Source organism: Monopterus albus, unplaced genomic scaffold (assembly GCF_001952655.1).
Source record: "Monopterus albus unplaced genomic scaffold, M_albus_1.0 scaffold47.1, whole genome shotgun sequence".
Lineage (NCBI taxonomy): Eukaryota > Metazoa > Chordata > Actinopteri > Synbranchiformes > Synbranchidae > Monopterus > Monopterus albus.
The window spans coordinates 136068-158021 of NW_018127927.1; the positions used below are offsets into that span (position 1 = coordinate 136068).

At 39.3% G+C, this 21954-nt stretch overlaps 2 protein-coding genes across 3 annotated transcripts in view; one reads left to right on the forward strand and one right to left on the reverse strand.

Annotated features, from left to right (window-relative positions):
• The window catches only part of gusb (glucuronidase, beta), a 17457-nt gene extending 15426 nt beyond the window's left edge, over positions 1-2031 (forward strand). For both annotated transcript variants that reach the window (XM_020600614.1, XM_020600613.1), the window contains exons 11-12: positions 164-299; positions 1275-2031. In XM_020600614.1, coding sequence (XP_020456270.1) covers positions 164-299; positions 1275-1426 — 288 coding nt within the window. In that variant the 3' untranslated portion in view covers positions 1427-2031. The remainder of the gene's footprint in view (positions 1-163; positions 300-1274) is intronic.
• Positions 2032-7370: 5339 nt separating this feature from the next.
• On the reverse strand, positions 7371-21954 carry vkorc1l1 (vitamin K epoxide reductase complex, subunit 1-like 1). Its single transcript, XM_020600556.1, has 3 exons — positions 21713-21954; positions 16322-16431; positions 7371-9641 (listed from the first exon to the last, which is right to left on the reverse strand). Exons 1-3 carry the CDS (start codon positions 21901-21903, stop codon positions 9415-9417), a joined length of 528 nt encoding a protein of 175 aa, XP_020456212.1. The 5' UTR covers positions 21904-21954; the 3' UTR covers positions 7371-9414.

The window sequence follows — 21954 nt, forward strand, 5'->3', positions numbered from 1 at the left end:
TGTGTGTGTGTATGTTTTTTTTTTTGTTTGTTTTGTTTTGTAGGACTCTGCTGGATTTCAGATATTGTTAAACCTCTGTCAGCCCACTTCTGTTTTCTGCATTGTCACTCAACACATTTTCCCAGAAACATATTAATGCGCAAGCTTTCTTTTCACTCTTCAGGATCCGCCCATGATGTTCAGTGAGGAGTACCAGAAGATAGTCCTGAAAAACTACCACAAGGTGTTTGATCAGAAGAGGAAGCAATATGTTATTGGTGAACTCATCTGGAACTTTGCCGACTTCATGACCGCACAAGGTACTACAGCTGCAGATCATGACAACCTGTAGTGCCAGAGCTGCTGTGCTGTGCACAATATATTGGTATTGCATTGTAAAAAAAACACTAAACACCTATTACTGGGTGGGCAGGTGCTGTGGACAGAGACTTCTCATCAACTGTGGCTCACTGTATGATATGGTGTTCATTTAAATCGAGTAGCCCATGAATTTATGGTCCATATAAACACAATAACATGATCCACACCTCTGCTTAGAAGACTTTGATACTGTAGACAATACTAAAGTACACCATACTGAATCTTTTCCTTATGCAGAACTATTCATTGGTGAAATCTAATTTTAAAATGTAAAAGTTTTATAATGATGGGGAAAAAAAAGTGTTCAAAATACAGATCTTACAGTCTGGCCAGGACGTTCACAAATGAAAGCCACCTGCAGCACATAAATGGGATGGAAAAACGGGACAAGTCATAAAAGGAACTATTGTGCATATTACATTATTATTTGTAATATGTATTTGATAACAGACCAAAAGTTGACTGAGGTTGTAAAGTTGCGTTTAAAATAATTACAATGAAAAAATGAATCCGTCAGGGACGCAGTAGTGTCTTGTCAAGAGCATCAAAGTATCCAGAAACTGTGACTTCACAATGGGAGATTCATTCTGTGCTTTGCATCACTTTTGCATTGTTTTGTCCTAACATGTCCTGAAGATGCTCTGCAGGAGAGGTGCATGAAAGCCAAAAAGGACTTCTCACAATATTTCTAGGCTTCTCTTCTGGAGCAACAAATCCCACTGATGGAGCAATTTTTGCCCATGTCAGGCTACTCTTACTTTTAACTATTAGCTTAACTTTCTTGCGTTTGGTATTTGAGAGCACAGTTATCTCAAAGCATAATCTCTTCACAGCATATTGACTGGATAAAAGGCTCCTCTGTTTTTGCGTCCTGTGCTTGACGAGGTCTTTATTGATCTGTCTTGTGTCTGCAGAGATCACCCGTGTGGTGGGGAACAAGAAGGGTATTTTCACCAGGCAAAGGCAGCCCAAAGCAGCAGCATTCATCCTGAAGGAGAGGTACTGGGGACTGGCAAATGAAACAGGCAGGCTACCCCCTTGGACCAAGTACCCATGCTCGCTCTGATATCTGGCACTGTTGGGGCACCCAGTTCAGGACAGGCCTTATGGAAAATATCTGGTAAACTTTAGTCTATCTTATACAACCTCCTTTCCAAAAAAAAACTTAGGATGCTGTGTAAATTCAAACAGAATGAAATGTTTTGAAATCCCCCTTTACCCCCAAATCATTTGGTAACAGTATAAAGACATATCTGATGTTAAAATTATTACATTTTATATTTTTTTAGTTTATGAGCTTATTCTGAATTTGAGACCAGCAACCATTTAACTAAGGTTAAACTGGTTAACGGGCAACAGGTCAGTATCATGACTAGGTATAAAAAAAGAGCATCTCAGAATAGGATTGTATTCAGAGGTTCCTAATATTCTGATCCTTTCGTGTGTGTGTGTGTGTGTGTGTGTGTGTGGGGCTAAAGAAAAAAGGTCAGTTAATAAATAAATATATACACTTTTTTCATCTTCAAACATTTTGTTTGAAGATGAAACAAGTTGTTTAGATTAAATATAGGTTCTAAAAATTTTGCAGTTCATTGCATTTAGCTTTTATTTACATCAGAATCAGCTTTATTGGCCAGGTGTGAAGGACACACGAGGAATTTGACTCTAGTACATCGGCTCTAAATGTGCAAACAGTAAACCAGCATAAGGTTGTGTAATATAACAAAATAGCAGTATTAACATCAACAAACAGTGAAAACCAATGCAGAAAAAGCAGTTTAAACAGACAGTGAACAATGCAGACAACAAAGGAATGTTCATTGAAATGAGATAAATAGGTATAAAACAGAGTACTTAAGACCTAGAGACCGGTATGAGCCTGTATACTCTGTACTGTATATATGTGTGTGTGTGTGTGTGTATATATATATATATATATATATATATGGGTTATTGTCCAGTCATACTGTTGCTGGTTAAGTGTTCATCAGAGCGACAGCCTAGGGGACGAAACTGTCCCTGTGCCTGGTTGTCTTAGTGCACAGTGACCTGTAACGCTGTCCAGAGGGCAGGAGTTCAAACAGATTGTGTCCAGGGTGTGAGGGGTCTGCAGTGATCCCCTCCACTCTCCTTTTGACCCGTGCGGAGGACAGGCTTACCCAATGACCTTTTCTGCAGTCCTGACTGTCTGCTGAAGTCTGTACTTGTCCTGTTTGGTTGCTGCGACGAATGCAGTCAACAAAGAGGGCCTGTGCGTACGTCCCTGGGGAGTCGAGGTGTTGCAGGATGTAATGCAGTGCCATGTTCACTGCATCGTCCAGTGACCTGTTTGCCCAGTAGGCAAACTGCAGGGGGTTACATGTTACACAGCATCCCAACTTTTATGGAAATGGGGTGATACGCTATGGGGCACTTTCTTTGACAACCAGTTCAATATGTGCACATTAGGTCAAATCACCATGAAACACGATTACCAAACACACCAAATAGTGTGACCAGGGTTTTCCAGCAATTTGGAATATTTTGCACAACTTATAAGCAATTTTTGATGCTTGATAAAAATTAGCTTTTGGTGACTAATAAATGGTGCAATTATCACTTTATAACAATAATTAGACTTGTGATGTGGTGTTGGACTACACCTGGGTGAAGACTGAGGAAATGCATTTCATAGTTACAGGAGATTCTGACAGGTGAGGTGTTGTGTTGCAGTTACTATCATAAAAAGGTCAGGTCAAAAACCAGTAAGTCCATCAGTGTTTAGTTGTGAGCTTTTCTCCAGTCAGGTGATATGAGTTCACCTGGTGGAGAAAGAGCATCATGTTCCAAATAATCTATAAAGGAAAGACATTATCACACTAGCACCTCTATTTTGCTTTTCTCAGTGTTTTTAAGTAATAAACACGTCAATGTTTAGGAGCTCTGTTAGGAGTTTCACAGTTAGCTGTGTTGAAAGTTGTTTACAAAAATGTAATCTTGTCATTACTTAACTGTTTTTTTCCCCATGGATAAATGTTGACATGAATTACAATGCTGAATCTAATCATAAGAGCTTTGTTTTTATATATGAAAATCAACAAATTTTGGTATATGGGTTTAAAGGCACAACATGTAGTCAATACACAAACTGTAGTTTTAAATTTTTTTTTATCACTTCATTACTCATTTTCAACATTACACCAGTTTTGTAGACCATACTGAGGTGTACTTTACAGTCCTTGCGCTGTTACCCAAAACCTCTGAGAATGAAGGTTTTCAAAAACTAAATGTACACCTCAAGAGTTAAATGACGCGTTACCTGCAGTCAGTGACTCTGCTTGTGTCCGTATCACATAATTGACCTTTGTGTTACAGCTGGCCAAGTACTGGATATTTCAACTCTGCTTTAGTTTTCTTTCAAACATACAGTAGCTGTGAGTATGCTTCTGTTGTGGAAATTTTAGTGGTTTTAGATGTTTCCTTGCATTTGTAAGGCTGTTTATTTTACATTTGATCCAGCAATAATTGTTGTATAACGGGTAATCGTTTATTTCATCTGAATACTGTTTATTCTTCTTCTCATTTTTATTGCTCTTTTTATTTTTAGTCATATTCCTGTATTTAATACCATTCTGATTGAGTAGTGATTTTATTTTTTTTTTCTAAATCCAATGAAATGTAGCAAATCTGTATAAGACAAGACACCCCCCCCCCAAAACAAAATAAAGTGTTACATTATTACCTTGGATGGTCATCATTGCCCGGCATTCATGTGGAGAAAAATACCGGGCCTGCATGTCCGGGAATGTTCCTGTACAGCAGTGTTTCTCAAACTTTGTCAATCCCCACTTAAGAGGGTGGGTGAATTTTCAAGCCCCACTTGTCAAAAAATTGTAACGAAATTGGCCAATTTTAAATTTATTGAAATATCAAATAACACTAAGTTGAAAACGGATAAAATTTAAGTGCAACTATCGTTTGACAGGGGGATAGTTTTCAATTTTGCAGCACTTGTTTCATCCAGCATAATCGACACCATGTTTACAGTTACAGGGAGAATGAGCTGCTCAGCAATTGACTGGGGTGTGTTGTCTCTAAACGTCTTAATTTGTTGGGTCTCATGCTGTCTGCTGCCAGCGGTTTAAGACACACATGGGTCTCTCCTCTCCCCCCACCATGAATTCGTAATTCTGCCGCACAAGATAGGCTTCATCACATTTTCTTTTCAGCTGGCATTTTGGTTAAGGCTACTGCCTGTTTCTTTGTCTGCTTGTGCTGAATCGCCTGCTTTTTTTGTGGTCCATGTAACAAATTTATCCATTTACGTTATTATGCCCACTTACATACACTATTGGCCCTATGTGTGAACGTTTCCTTATATTGCTGCGTGGAAGTTAACATGCCGACGTTAAACCGTTATTGTTGCACTATGGTTCCACTTTTTTTTCCTCCCAGGCACAAACTGATATTTTAATTTACTTGTATTAATGACCCATTTCTAATTTTTTCTGTTCATTGCCCCCCACCTGTCATGTCTATATTCCCCACTAGTGGGGTGTGCCCCACATTTTGAGAACCACGGCTGTACAGCAACTCACTCACCTGACCAGGTCTAACCTACAAGCAGCCAGCCAGTGAAGCCTCCCGTGGCAGTGAATGATCAGTTCATCAACGCTGGATTCCCCCAGAACACAGTACCTGTTTTTTTGACTGCATGAGGCCAGTGTGTCTGCTGCATGTGATGTGTTGCTGGTTGGCGAGAGGATTCTAAGGATCCATAATGTTACTGTCGGCGCTACGCTAGCTGTTGGACTTAATTTCACTGCTTTGAATCTGTGTGAGGGAAGACGCATCCACTGGTTGGATTTACCGACATTGGAGCTACTTGAAAGGGAGCTATTTTTCCACTGTTTGGTGGGACTTGAGGGTAAGCTTAAAAAAATAAACATGTTGCATGTCTGTTAATGCCATGTTTCTGTAACGTTAGATGAAAATGTAAGGGTGGAGAAGTTACTGTATCTGCAGTATGCCGGTTAAATGAGGTTTTTCAATTCGCTGCTTTTAGTGTTGCACGTCGGTCTTTTATTTATTAATTTATTTTAACAGTTGACTTCCCTAGCAGTCAAGTTACTCTTCCTTTGAAATTAAATACTGTTCATCTTAAATAACAAAGTGAAACTGGTAATTCAGAGGTAATGTTTTAATGGTAGATCATTTTCACATGACAATTAAAAATGTTCAGCCTTCTCCACAATTTTCCCTCAAGATAAACTGGAATTAAACAATTACTTTGTCCACACTCTCCTACCATTCCTGTAACACTTTCCATGTTAAGAAAATACAGCATTTTAAAAACATATTTGGCAATACAGAAGCAAACTCTGTTAAGTCCTTCAGACAAATTTAAACATTTTATGCTGACACATTGATTTCCAGCCCTCCAACCCCTTATCTTTAAATTTTTTTTTTTTAACTAAAATAACCCAAAATGTTAACAGTCTATACAGCTAAAGGGCATAATTAATAATGAAAAAGAACATTACAGTCAAGTAGTTGACAATGTATTCTTAGATAACCAAGATTTCCTAGCTAGACAGAACACAGCGGAGTTCAGGAAGGAAAAAGGGAGCGGCCATTGATTTGATGGGGCTTTATTTTTTCTGGCAATTTCTTAATGGATTTTTGCAGTGATACTGAATATACTGGATATTAAATCTTTAGGTATTACCAATTTATCAGATTACATCTTAAGGAAGACAAGCAGAAGTGCCTGTTACAGTTACCGTTCTTCATTTTACAAGGCGATTACTGTTGCTCATCTTTGGCTCAAGGCCTAGTGATCAAACAGAAGGCACTTTTGTTGGCGTTGATGATGCAACTAACATGGCAGTCATACATCAGGGCCTAGAGGAACATTCATGAGAATGCCATGTTGATTGTTTTGACTTTCTTTTTGACAAATCATCTCACAACATAGCGATCTTTTTAGCAAGTAAATATTTCACTCTTAACATCCAAATTCCTTACCCATTTTTTTAAAGTAACTGCACACAACTAGTGTAATAGGATTGCATATAACTGTTATCATAAACATAATGATAGGCTACCTAATAGGCTAGTCAGCTCTATGGTCAGTACTCACAGGACCCATAGTTGTTGCCAAGAAACTAGAAAGTTATGCTAGTTTAACTACAATTTAAAAAAAAATTGTTCAAGTGAATCCATAAGAGATTTGTCTTATGTGGGTGTACAGGCTTTCCCAGAACAAAGGATGAAGACAAAAACAGTGGGGCTGTAAACTAATTCTAAGATAAGATGGAAAAAGGAGCCTGATGTAAGCTCAGCAGGTCAATACTGTATCGGAAGATAAAAATAATTACTTACTAAAGAAATGATAGAAACATATAACATCATTTGACAAAGGACCATACAGGTTTGACTGCTGATTTTGCATGTTGCAACCAATTTACTACCAATCAAGTCATCTTAACATAAATGACAACCAATTTTCTAAGCTCCTCCAGGCAGCAACTGGTTTTTTTAAACCAAAATCTGAAATTTGTGTAAAGGTGGGCTGTAATAAATTGCTTCAAGCTGAGTCAGCAAAGACTAGAGACAAAATTGAAAATGAATAAAATCTGGGAGTTACAAGACATGGGATTACTCTGCTTGAGGCTACATTGGCAGATACTAGCATAACACACCACAGTTGAATGAACTGCACTGAGTTGCATTTTGGGTGGCTACCAAACTGCATCACATTTACTGTTGTTACTCAAACCCAAAGGAAAATACTGATATTGTGAAACAGTATCAATGAGCTTTACTATGAATGATGGAGAACTGTCAAAACTCTTATAGGTTATGGAAGCCAATGCAAACCAGTGTCTGCCTGGAATGTTGGAAGAACTATCACAAACATATAACACATCATGCTTTGGATAATGATGGTATTGATATAACAAGTGCAAAATAGGTCACAACATGCAAGAACATAATTTGTCTTTGGCAATACCTTGGGTTAAAAAAAGAAACAAAAGTATCACCCCCGTTTCTTTTTTCATTTACAACTGATGACTTCATATGTTGTCCCAGGAAGCACATCACTGAACTTCCTTTCCTATCAGTTACTACCTCACTGCTTTAACAACCCTCAACCCATAAAGTAAAAGTCTAGGAGAACTTGTTTTCTATTAAAATATGAAGGGGCATGGAGACTAGCAGTCATGGAAAGAAGCTGGTTTAACACCACAGTAGAATCACATTATTACAGGTATCACTATAACAGATACAGATCTTTGACAATGTGTGTAAGATTGTCCGATGGCCCACATATATGTACTTAAAGCCAAGAGCTAGTGTACCATGCATCTGCCAAGTAGGTTACTTTAACCAGTGGATTCTGGGTGGAAAACGGACAGCGGTCCTACTCTGGTACTGAACTGACAATACTGTGGATTTCTAGCAAAACCAACACAAGCCATGCTTGCATGTCCCTCTGTTCTATCACACTGTACAAACCTTGCTATGTTAGATTAACTTAACAAAATGCTTCCATGTGACAGAAAACCACCCACCTGGATATCTTTCCTACTGGAGCAAACATCCCACAAACTCCACCTGTTGCTCAACATACCGTTTTGTTTCCTTACAGCTTGTTACACTGCAACCACTCACATCAACTAAGCTCAGTTTGGCAAGATCACCAGTATTGCTCAGCTGACATCAAATGTAGACTGGTCGAACAGTAAAGAAAAGCCAGATGAACATTAACACAACTGACACAAAGATTAGAGATGCTGGCCATCCTACTCTTGAGCGGACAATCACAGTGTAGCAGCCTTTGCTACCGCGTGAGACTATAAGGAAGGGGGAAAACACTTCACTGGTATCTTAAATTTACATAAGTGTGATCATAAGAATAAAGCCTTGGACCTGTGACAATGAAACAATGAGGGAAAATTGGTATTAAAAAGACATTACCCCAATCCCATGCCCAAAAGGTCATTCACCTTAACACTCCCTTAGGCACATATGTCTTTATGGAACCCACTTGTGCGGTGGTCAGGAATGCTTTTCACACAACACGGGGAGGGGGCTGATGTAAACCTAGAAAAGAACCTCAAGTTGTGTTTAAAAGACTTGTGCCAGTGGCTTCAGATAAAACAGTAACCACTTACAACAAAGAAATCCACGACTGAACTGCACCTGACCAGGATGACAGGACAGAAGATGCACCGAACAACTCTGACTCGTCCCCCAAACTGTGACCCTCATCACGTTTTGTTCCAGATTTACTGTTTTCTCCTGTCTTTCTGTTTTAACTTAAAGGTTTGTGTCTACACTACATCACAACCTGGCTTGGAATATTGCTCAGCAGCTATTTACAGAATTGTGAAACAATCTGATCTACAAACACACACACACACACACACTCGCACTGTCCTGTGTTTATTTTTAGTGGTCCTCTTCAAAAACAAAATTACTACAAAGTGTAAACATTAAAAGAAATTATGTATAAATGGTGTTTTACCCCCACCTGTCATAGAACCTCATCTGCAAACTGTATAACCTAATGAACATTTTTCTAATTTTGGAAGCCATTATTTGGTTCCAAGTACTAGTGCAGGTGTCTGCTGTACAGTAATATGACCTTTTGAACCATGCCACGTAAAACCCTTTCATGTCCTGCGTTTTCCTCCATTCTGGATCCTTTTTATCCTAAAGAGAGCTGTCCTCCATCATTCAGGCCTTCTGCCACTACTTGCTCAGGTTGTTGCATTTCCTGACACACACACAAATATGCATCCACACACAGCCTCTTCCTTAAGTGAGCAGAATGTTAAACAAGGAAAAAAAAAAGAAATTAAAAGAACATCTTTCAGTTACAAATCCTTCTATGTTTGCAATCAACATTGAGAAGTCAGACCCAACATTTAATTTCTTCATTTTTTTGAACACACAGCAGAATAAACATTGTTTTGGAAGCAAGGTCTCCTGGTGGCAAGTCAAATGTTCAGAGGTCACATCTCTCTTGTTTTGTTGTTGTTGAATTTTCTTGCCGTTCTCGACAGCTTAGTCCTGCTTGGCCTGGAGCTGCTGCTTCCAGGCCTCATTCAAGTAAACCAGCCGCTTGTAGTTGAGAATAAAGAGAATGAAGTTCAGGGCATATGTGGTAATGCAGATGAAGCAGAAGTCCTTTAGGACAAAATAGAGGATGTAGCCCAGGTACAGTGAACCCACCACTGACAAGATGGATGTCGTCATGAGAATAAGGGCAGCCATTGCACTGACAGTCATTCCTACAGCAAGAAACACAAACTAAGGCTTAGGTTAAAAAAAAAAACAAAAACAAAAACAAAAAAACCTTGCAACACACATGCAACCTGAGTTTGCTCTTTTCAAACTGGTCATAGTCCACTGTTGTCACATGAGGTGCAGTCATGGTTCTAAGGCTGAGCTTCCTCAGTGTTTGTGCTTGTGATATTTCATCAGCTTTGTAAACACCAGATGGGGATTCTTTTCTGCTACCAAAATTATCTTGTGTTCCTCGTCATTAGACATCTTTCCTTACCAGCCAACATATACTTGATACTCTCCTAGGAAGCAACGTTTATCCATTATTCCAAAAACTTTGGCTGCTCTATACCTATGCTGAAACAGTAGGGTCCAAGTCTCTGTTATGGAAAAGTAAAGTACCCAGTGTTGAGTTTAGTTATGATAATAAATGTTTGAAAATTGATATTTGATTCCGATTATTCTTCATGAAGAACACGCTACACCAGCTAGAGTGTTTCTGGCATCTCTCCACATGCTTAAAGCATAGGTGCAGGATTTTTTAAGCTGGTCTTTGAACAATCTTGATGTGCCCATATACAGTGAGGAACAGAAGTATTTGAACACCCTGCGATTTTGCAAGTTCTCCCACTCTGAAATTCACATTGTAGGTGCATTCCTACTCCGAGAGAGTGGGAATGCACCTACAATTTTATAGAGTATTTCCGATGGAAACCTTCAGGGTTGGTGTCGAGTATCAGAAGTTACAATGACAGACTTATTCTCATGTATATATGGGCACATCAGTGTTATTTTAAGACCAACTTAAAGAAATCCCAGAACTATCCTTTAAGTCATGTAAACAGGTGACTCTGAAGGCATGGAGAAGCTGCATATCCAAGACAGCTTACAGTGCTCACTGTCAAACACGGGGCATTAATGGGCATACTTGATTTAACACGATATAAAGTCAGTGCCTCACACAGTGACATATATTGGAGACCACTGAAAAGATGCAGATTAGATAAGCAGATCTGACAGAGGATTCAGATTTAATAAAATGCTATCAAACCCTATGTCTACTGATCCAGATGTCACTTTGCATACTTCAGGCAATGACTTCTGTGTTGAGGCTGCATGACTTTTCAGATGCAGAACCTATTTTGTGTACAAATGTTGCACAATGGAGTGGTGCATCACCACTCCCGAGTCAGTTAAACCTTTCCGCAGCTCCCTGACATTGCGAATAATGGAAATTTGAAGATGCAAGCGCTTTGATAGCTCTTTATAGCTTCCCATGCTTGATAAGCATGAGTTAGCTTAATTTTCACATCCTTAGTCAGTAGCTTAGAGGAGCCAATGTTTGTACAAAAGTCAATTAAGGTCAGGGGTGCCCCCTAATAGTCCACTAGTAGAGTCATTAGTCAAGAGAGGCCTGTCGGTCAACTGAGATGGTTCTGGTTGAGCCTTTGTTTTTATTTTTATTTTTTGTCAACCAGTCTGCATTACAATAGAGGGTATCCCCAACACAGTAGTTTGTCTTCTTCTCCTCCTTATTTTGGTGTGCCAAGTAGTAATTTACTCAGTACTTCCCCCGTGGTCAGAGGGGGTTATACCCACTTCAGCGGTGACACTGTCCAATACATGGACATTATACATTAAGGTAGGAACTATTTAGCAAATTGCAGAATGAGGAGAGAATGACAAGGACAAGCCACATAAAAGCAAGATTTATACTTTATTAGAAGTTTTTTCAAACATTTTGGTCTAATTCTACAAGAGAAAAGACTATTGCAACAATGTGGCTGTTATTGCATAGCCTAATGTTATGCGAGTCCAGTTTGTTTACCCATCTCCATTAAAGTGCAACGCACAGCCATCTACTGACAGTTTCTGTAACATGCATGCATCTGAATGGGGCTAGGAAGCTAACAAAAATATGCAGGGAAATCATTTAAACAAAGAATTATAAATAAGAGGAACTGTTCGCAGTATAAGCTGGCACACATTAAACGCACAGTAACAACATGCATTGTGACTGACAGGAGAAGCTCAAACGTGTTGGTAAACTAGGCCATAACCATGTCTCCATAGGAAAAAGAACTGTCTATAAGAACACTGTTTCAACAGAAATACAAGTGTGCTGCCTATCTCATTATTCAGACAAATCCTTATGGCAGCCCAACATAATCTATTTAAATAGGTTGCAGTTTAAATATTGCATCATATGCAGTTGTCTTTTACTGATTATAAAATGCTCAGAAACTGTATGTTTTGCACATACATATATATATACACACACACACACACACACACACACACACACAATGTACTGTATATCATTATAGAAATACTTAACATATACTGTGATAGAGGATTTTATCCAAATTGCCCACTATTCTCTATTCTATTTATAATATTTCATTGTAATAAAGGAAAGTAACAAAACTGCTCAAACACACTGAACAAGAGCAGCACGGGATGTCTTGAGAAAAAGCATAACTATAGTCTATATACTGTGTACAGTAAACAATGATATTAATCAGAGCTTAGAACCAGGGTTGTGCAGATTTTTTAATTAAGCCTACTCACAAATACTGGATAGTCGGAGGCTTAAACTTAGTAGTCTTGCCTTTAGTATGGAAATTTCGAGTGTTAAATGCTATGACTAAAGGGACCTTGTGATCTGTGCCAGTGCCAGGTGGCCAGGGAAGCCCATACTTATTTCATTCATGAAAATGCAAATTAATTTATAACTTTTTTGTAATGCATTTTTCTGGATTTTTTTGTTATTGTTGTGTCTCTCACTGTTCAAATAAACCTACCATTGAAATTGTAGACTGATCATTTCTTTGTTAGGGGGCAAACTTACTAAATCAGCTGGGGTTCAAATAATTTTTTCCCTGACTGTAGGTTCTTTCAGCAAATTATTGCCCATTCAAATGAATGGGAAAATTCAACTTCAGCACACTTTCAGCTATTTCAGCTATCAAAATGTTCAGCTCCTCAAGGACATTCAGCTTTTATTCAAACATTTTCTAAACTTCATACTTTTGAAATATTTAGCTTTATTTTGAAAATCTTGACCCATTCAAATGAATGGGAAACTTCTACTTTCAGCTTTTTCAGCTATCAAAACTCAGCTCTTCAAGGACATTCATGGTTCTCTTCAGAATTTTTCTAAACTTCATACTTTTAAAATATTGAGCTTTATTCTGAAAATGTTGCCCCATTCAAATGAATGGGAAAATTCTTACTTCTGCATACTTTCAGCTATCAAAATGTTCAGCTCTACAAGGACATTAATGCTTCTATTCAGAATTTTTCTAAACTTCATACTTTTGAAATATTTAGCTTTATTTTGAAAATCTTGCCCCATTTAAATGAATGGGGAAATTCTACTTCAGCATAATTTCAGCTATCAAAATGTTCAACTCCTCAAGAACATTCATGCTTCTATTCAGAATTTTACTAAACTTCATACTTTTAAAATATTTAGCCTTATTCTGAAAATCTTACCGCATTCAAATAAATGGGGAAATTCCAACTTCAGCATACTTTCAGCTAGCAAAAGCATTCAGGTGTCAAAATGTTCAGCATTTTCAGGGTGATTTTCAAGCGCTCAGCATCCATATGCATTTTCTTCAGAAAATGCAATTTTCTAGTTTCTTTTGCGTTCAAATTTCACATTGAGTTTTGAACATGGCGGTGCATACGCACATAGCGCTCAAAGTTACACTGGACCACTATGGCTCTCATCATCCCCCCTTTGTGGCCTAGGAGATGGAGGCGACACTGTAAACAAAAGCAGGGTAAGAGGAGCGGCCTGCGTGCTAGGCTACATACTAATCCACACAGGCCGGCACTCCCTAGTCTCTTCCTCATAAATGCCAGGTCACTAACCAACAAAATGGACGAGATTCGGCTGCAGATGGTCTTACAGAGGATGGACAGCTGCGCTGTGTTTATAACTGAAACCTGGTTGGATGACAACATCTCAGACGCTGCAATGGAGCTGGAGGGACGCTCCTTGTTTCAGGCAGACAGGACTGCAGCATCTGCTAAACAGAGTCGGAGGTCTGGCGCTGTACAGCCACAACCTCTGGTGCCCAACTATGAGCATCATTGTAACACACTGCTCCCCTGACTTGGAATATCTGGCAGTGAAATGCAGACCTTTTAAAAATGGCGAGAGAGATTTGCTCAATCCTGACTGTAGCCGTCTACCGCGAGCCAACACTAAATTAGTGCTGGAGGAGCTGTACCACCTGATTAGCAGGCAGATGAATGCAAAACCAGAAGTGGCTGTGATTGTGGCTGGAGACTTTAACCATGTGGACTTAAAGCAGTGTTTCCCAGATTCTACAGATTCATCAATTTTCCAACCAGGGACAATAATATCCTGGATCAGGTTTATTGCAACATCCCGGGAGCATACAAGAATATAGCAGCTCCACACCTGGGCATGTCAGATCACATCTCTATGGAGATGATCCCAGCATATAAATCTCTGATCTGCAGGACAAAACCAATCACCAAAACAGTCAAGGTGTGGACAGAGAAGGCTTCTTCAGCATTACAGGATTGTTTTGAGCATACTGACTGGGGGGTGTACAAAGAGGGCTCAGACCTGGAGGCTTATACATCAGCTGTTCTCGTTCTGTACGGATGCTGTCCTACCTACAAAGTCCATCAGGGTTTTTTCAAACCAGAAACCATGGTTGGACAGTACAGTGTCACCTCTGCCTGAAGCTCGAGACACTGCCTTCAGATCAGGTGACAGGCTGGCCTATAGCAGGGCCCAGAAAGAACTAAAGAAGGGCATCCTGCTGGCCAAACACAGGTACAAACAGCGCATTGAGGAGCACTTTATGAATAACAACACACAAAGTATGTGGACAGGCATCAAAACAATAACAGACTACAGAGGCAACAACCAGCAGGTCAGCCATGATACCACCCTGAATAGTTTCTTTGCACGCTTCGATACACCTGGCAGCAGAGAAAATGTACATCTCCCTCAGCTTGAGGAACAGCAGCAGCCTCTCGTCCTGCAACTACACCAGGTGAGCTCCACCCTGAGGAGGATCAACACCGACAAAGCCGCAGGGCCAGACAGGGTGTCAGGACGGGTTCTGAAGCTATGTGCGGATCAGCTGGCAGCCATCAGTTCTCCTACAGAGAGAACCGATCAACAGAGAGGATGCTCAACTCAACTCAACTCAACTTGATGCCATCCCTGCTGGTCTGGACAGCCATCAGTTTGCCTATAGAGAGAACCGGTCAACAGAGGATGCTGTCTCAATAGCATTACACAGAGCCCTGTCCCACCTGGAGCATCATAACACTTATGTCAGGGTGCTATTTATTGACTTCAGTTTGGCATTTAATACTGTAATCCCAGAGAAACGGGTACTGAAACTGCACAATCTGGGAATGCCTGCAGTGCTGTGTCATTGGATTAAGGACTTTCTCACTAACAGGCCTCAGGTGATGAGAATCGGAGGCTGCACATCATCCACATTGGTCCTGAACACAGGAACAACACAGGGCTGTGTGTTCAGCCCAGTTCTCTTCACTGTTTACCCATGACTGTGATGCCATTCACTCCACAAACACAGTAGTGAAGTTCATGGATGACACCACCATAGTGGGTCTCATCTCGGACAATGATGAGACTCACTACAGAGAGGAGATCCAGCACCTAACAATCTTGTCCTAAACACCAACAAGAGAAATGAAGTGATTGTAGATTATAGGAGGTCCAGGAAGACAATGTATGCTCCCCTTCTCATAAACGGGGAGGTGGTGGAGCAAGTGTATAACATCAAGTTCCCTGGCATTCACAGCACGTCTGACCTGACCTGGTCTCTGAACACATCCTAACTGGTGAAGAAAGCCCGGCAAAGGCTTTTCTTCCACAGGAAGCTGAAACATGCTGGTCTCTCCTCTCAGATGCTTGCAAACTTCTATAGAGCGACAGTAGAGAGCATCCTCTGTCTCATTATAACAGTGTGGTATGGGAGCTGCACTGCACAGGACAGAAAGGACTTGACCCAGGTGCTGAGAAGAGCTCAGGGCATTGTAGGGAGTCCTCTTCTGGATCTGGACTCACTATAAGCTGACCGGACAGTTACAGATAGAATACTGGACTCCTGCAGATGCACACACATGCTCACACTTCTTAAAGACTGAGATTTGCACTGAGCTGCACCTTGGAATGGGACTATATTCTTCTGCTGCTAATATGCTGTTGACCTGATTAGGTCCTACACATCTTCATTTTTATCTGTTCATATACTGTACAATTCTTGTGTTATGTAAATAATGTGAGAGCTGCTGGAAGAAATTTCATTGTGCTATGCATAATGACAAAGATTCTTAACTCTTGACTTGATTCTTCTTGTTAGCCTACTACACTGTAGTCTTAGCAAAAGCAGAAATTAATTAGCATTATCAATTATCACAAAATACTGATTGCAGACGAGATTCAAAAAGTATGGGGCTCCCAGTAAGTATATAATTATATTCATAAGTGGCCACTTAATATGAAAATCAGTGTCACATGAGTCAGGTTTAGGTCAAATACAGCCATGACAGAGGAAATGTTGAGTCAACACCAGTTACTAGTGCAACAGCTACAGGATTCGTCAGCTCAATTTTTAAATCAGTTAAACAAATTATTCAGAATAAAGTGGAATCTTACCTAGCAAGAGCTGAAAGGCATAAAAGACAACCCCATAGACACTGTTGGGTTGGTTCAGTGCACTGTCATTTCCAAAAATTGAGCCCAGGAGACCAAATCCTCGACCCCACCTAAACCACACAAGCATATGCACCACACACACGCGTGCACCAAAAAAGAAAGCAATTACAACTTTATTCAGAAATACAGAAGAAAACTGCAGCAAACTAAAAGGACTAGAATCATAGCCTAGTATTCTCAAGAACCAATGAGTCAGACTAAATCAGTGGAGGTAAGCTAAAAAAAAAAATACTATATATGGCAATCAGATTCAAGTCAAACGTTAACTTCCCAATGCCAAATACCAACTGGATGAGGCTTACTTTTTAGAAAGATTGTGCCTTAGAACAGGAAAATTATAATTTACTTAAAAGTATTTCATTATGCATTAATCAGATCATTATATTGTTTTGTTTACAAAATGTCCCAAAACAGTTAAAATCCTCCATGTCAGTTTTCCAGAGTTCAAGGCGAACTTGTTTTGTGTGACCAACAGTCCATAATCATAGACAATGGTATATTTTCTGTTTAACAATTCATTTACCAAACCTGTGTTTAATTTTTAGGGAAGTTAACGAATGCTGCAGAACAAAGAGCCTTTATTCGTTACTGCATGGGATGATGACATGACTTGAGTACCACTATCAACGCTGGAGTACCCCACCAAATTCTTCAGTGCAGGTAAAGAGTCAATAAAAGGCAAGTCCCTTTATTGACTCTTAGAATGTTTTGAGGACTCAAGAGCATGACATGTTAGTTTTACTAGGGGACAAACGGTTGTGCCACTCGGACCAGGATGAATTACAGTACCTTGCAAAAGCATTCATACCCCTCGAATTTTTCTACATTTTGTCACATTACAACCACAAACTTAAATGTATTTTACTGGGATTGTGTGTGATAGACAAAAACAAAGTATCGCATAATTGTCATCGCATAAAGTGGAAGGAAAATGATACATGGTGATCAAGATTTTTTTACAAATAAAAAACTGAAAGGTGTGGCATGCATATGTTTTCACCCCCCTTGAGTCAATAATTTGTCGAACCACCTTTTGCTGCAATTACAGCTGCAAGTCTTTTGGGGTATGTCTCTACCAGCTTTGTACATCTAGAGACTGCAATTTTTGCCCATTCTTCTTTGTAAAATAGCTCCAGTTCAGTCAAATTGGATGGAGAGCGTCTGTAAACAGCAATTTTCAAGTCTTGCCACAGATTCTCAATAGGATTTAGGTCTGGACTTTGACTGGGCCATTCTAACACATGAATATGCTTTGATCTAAACCATTCCATTGTAGCTCTGGCTGTATGTTTAGGGTCGTTGTCCTGCTGGAAGGTGAACCTCTGCCCCAGTTCCAAGCCTTTTGCAGCTTCCAACAGGTTTTCTTCCAGGATTGCCTTGTATTTAGCTCCATCCATCTTCCCATCAACTCTGACCAGCTTCCCTGTCCCTGCTGAAGAAAAGCATCTGTAACTGTCCAAATGAAACATCAACAACAACAATTATGCGATACTTTGTGTTTGTCTATCACACACAATCCCAATAAAATACATTTAAGTTTGTGGTTGTAATGTGACAAAATGTAGAAAAATTCGAGGGGTATGAATACTTTTGCAAGGCACTGTAATTCATCCTGGTCCGAGTGGCACAACCATTTGTCCCCTTGTAAAATTAACATATCTCAGTTGAGGCTATACAGCAGGAGCATGAAGTTAAGAGGCAGTTTCAATACTAAGACCTTTCATTTCTTTCTCCCCAGAACACAGCAACTTGTGCCCCTCATTAACTGCCCTGAGAACCAATGGGACAACTTCTTAATAGCATCCTATAAAATATTTGGGTTATGGATGACACAAGTTGAAACAATAAATCTTAATGTGCAAAATGTTTAGCAATCTCATTTCATTTGCCACTTTGTGGGAGCTTATTCTCCTTGGGTTAATAAATTATGTATTCTCATTACTTTCCATTCTATTTACCATAGCAGACATTTTGGTTGGAGTTTCAAGGCTTTAATTGAAGATGGTTAAGTACTTAAAAAGACATGCACAAGACAGGTAATTAAACATACAGAACAAACACAGTAAACTGCATTACCAGACTCAGGGTATTCATATTATGTATAATTGATGGTGGTATTGATTAGACAGCTGAAAACCAAGACTGTTTACACCAAAGTCAAGTACAATCATTCTCCTGTTAGAAGATCAAGTTTATGACATTCAGTCTACCAATATCAAGTTTGGTTTAGGAACCCTGAAATACAAAAACGCTCAAAACTAGCGGTTTACAGCTTATTTTAGGCAACAGTGGCCAGACTGTATCTAATACTCACAGAATTAATTTACTCATTTACAATATATGTGACAAGTCCTGGTTCATTTGCATTCATGTGTTCAAGGCATGGAAAGGCTCTCATTTTGTGGGACTCACTGGATTCATTAATAGCTGTAGCTATCTAGCTGCTGCCAGCAGTGAACCTTTTAAGTAACCAACTATGTTACAGTCCACTCCACTGACCTCTGGAGCAGCTACAATGTGTACACTGTCCCTTTAGATAGCCAGGGTGTAGGGCTTAACCCATGGGACTGACTGATAGCCGCTGTTTGACATTAGCATATCAATTGTGTAGATGCTGTAAATCATCCACACTATGCTCTCCTGTTCTCTATTTATTGTGTGAATGCTGTAAAGCATCCACACTATGCTTTCCTGTTCTTTATTATTCTGGGATCTTCCACCCTTTTTCTGGCACTTTATAAGTCCAGCATATTTTCAGCTAGACAGGCCATTGAGGTCTTTATCTGTTCCACTCTTCAGGGACATCCCTGCTTGTACTCAACTTTTTTATAACATTTATACTTTTTAATTGATTCAGCTTTATATTTTGCAATAGAAGTCAATGGGAGCTCAAAGTGCTGAGTCAATGACACAGTCTTGGAGTGCCATCTGGTGGTTCATAAAATGCAGCGCAATTGGGACATGCCCCTACATAACTCCTCTCTCTGTCTCTCTCCCCCTCTCTATTGCCCCGCCCACACACACGTTCACACCTACTTATTTTACCTAGTCTGTGGGGTCCTATTTTCACATCTTTAATAAGTTCAGCATACTTTCAGCTAGCAAAGCCATTCAGGTATCAAAATGTTCACTTTTATCAGCATCCACACGCATTTACGACAGGAAATGCATTTCTCTAGTTGTGTGGATGCTGTAAAGCTGTAAAGCATCCACACAACAGAAAAGCATAAAACACTATGCTCTTCTGTTCTTCATTATATAAATGCTGATTCAGCATCCATACTATGTTATCCTGGTATTTATTACTATTCTGGTTTCTTCCGTCTGTTTTTCGGCACTTTTTTCAGCATACTTTCAGCTATGAAAACCGTTCAGGTATCAAAATGTTCAGCTTTTTAAGGACATTTATGCTACTATTTTTCTTTTTTATAACCTTTATACCTTTTAAACTATTTAGTGTTTTTCAGCAAAATTTTGCCAATTCAAATGAATGGGAAAATTCAACTTCAGCATACTTTCAGCTATGAAAACCGTTCAGGTATCAAAATGTTCAGCTCTTCAAGGACATTCATGCTTCTCTTCAGGATTTTTCTAAACTTCATACTTTTGAAATATTTAGCTTTATTTTGAAAATCTTGTCCCATTTAAATGAATGTAGAAATTTTACTTCAGTATAATTCAGCTATCAAAATGTTCAGCTCCTCAAGAACATTCATGCTTCTATTCAGAATTTTACTAAACTTCATACTTTAGAAATATTTAGCTTTATTTTGAAAATCTTGCCCCATTTCAATGAATGGGCTAAATTCTACTTCAGCACACTTTTCTGTTATCAAAATGTTCAGCTCTTCAAGGACATTCATGCTTCTCTTCAGGATTTTTCTAAACTTCATACTTTTGAAATATTTAGCTTTATTTTGAAAATCTTGCCCCATTTCAATGAATGGGCTAAATTCTACTTCAGCACACTTTTCTGTTATCAAAATGTTCAGCTCTTCAAGGACATTCATGCTTCTCTTCAGGATTTTTCTAAACTTCATACTTTTGAAATATTTAGCTTTATTTTGAAAATTCCCCCCCATTTAAATTAATGGGTTCATTGTACTTCAGCATACTTTGATTTAGATATGTCTTTCACGTGTCAAAATGTTCAGCAATGCATTTCTCTAGTTATTATTCTGGAATCTTCCACCCTTTTTCTGGCACTTTATAAGTCCAGCATACTTTCAGCTATACAGGCCATTGAGGTCTTCATCTGTTCAACTCTTCAGGGACATCCCTGCTTGTACTCAACTTTTTTATAACATTTATACTTTTTAATTGATTCAGCTTTATATTTTGCAATACAAGTCAGTGGGAGCTCAAAGTGCTGAGTCACTGGCACAGTCTTGGTGTGCCATCTGGTGGTTCAAAAAATGCAGCGCAATTGGCACATGCCCCTACATAACTCCTCTCTTCTTCTCTCTGTCTCTCCCCCTCTCCCTCTTCCACCCCATTCAGGTATCAAAATGTTCAGCTCTTCAACAAAGAACTTCAGCCATTTCTTCTCAACTATTTCAACAAAGAACTTCAGTAATTTCTTCTCATCTTTCAGCTGTTTCAGCAATTGATTTCAGGCATTTTCAGGATGATCTTACAGCTTTTATTAGCATCCACACGTATTTTCAACAGGAAATGCATTTCTCTAGTTTATTATGAATTAGCACCACATATGTTTAACAGCCAATATGAGTGCTGGCTAGTATTCAGCGAGATAAAAAAAAAAACAGTTACGTTACCCAATGCTATAACGTGTAGGATAGCAAGATAATCTCCAAAAATCCTTGTTTTGGTAGGCAAAATGTATGGCTTCATGCAGCAGCAACAACAGTCTCACACAAACACACACAGTTTATACTGTTAGTCAAATGATGAAATTTGTGCTGAAGCTGCAGTGTTTTACAAATGCAATTAATATTAGCAACCCGCAGGTCATCAAATAACAGTGCTGACGGCTCTGTTCATAGCTAACTGGCTAAGAAGTATAACGTTAACATATGGATTTCGTTAGCTAACGGTTAGCAAAATTAGCTACATTGAGCTAACTAGACTGCTAATGATGTGCTTATTAAATGTTAAGGTACCGATCAACTTTTTTGAGAGGTTATTTGACTAACATTTGGACCACAGCTTGCCAGCAATTGTGGCTTGTAGATAGCTTCAGTGGTAGCGGGCAGAAGGTAAATGTTAGCTGAATGAATTTGACAGCTTAAACCACGCAGCCAGATTACCACAATAGCAGCCAACTTCATTGAGCGCCACTGTAGGCGCTCTTTGCTGAATTCAAATTACCTTGAGCTGAACACTTTTGAACAGCTGATGGAGCTACTGACATCGCACAAAGCCGTATAATCCGAATTCCGAGCCCTTTCCCTCTCGACGTGGAAAGCATATAGAGACAACAATATGCCCAAAAGGCAAACAAGAAGCCTAGCTATTCTTTCCCACCGAGGGGTGGATACTCTCAAGACAGGCGCCGCCATCACTTTCTGGCCTAGCTGGAGACACGCATACAGACGCAGCGAATTTGATTG

Excerpts from the sequence above, each read along its gene's own strand:
- vkorc1l1 (XM_020600556.1), bottom strand. The coding sequence starts at position 21,903 with ATGGCGGCGCCTGTCTTGAGAGTATCCACCCCTCGGTGGGAAAGAATA. Across the intron at positions 16,432-21,712 it reads TCAAAAGTGTTCAGCTCAAG|GTGGGGTCGAGGATTTGGTC; the intron begins GTAATTTGAATT and ends TGTGTGGTTTAG. Across the intron at positions 9,642-16,321 it reads TGCCTTTCAGCTCTTGCTAG|GAATGACTGTCAGTGCAATG; the intron begins GTAAGATTCCAC and ends TTCTTGCTGTAG.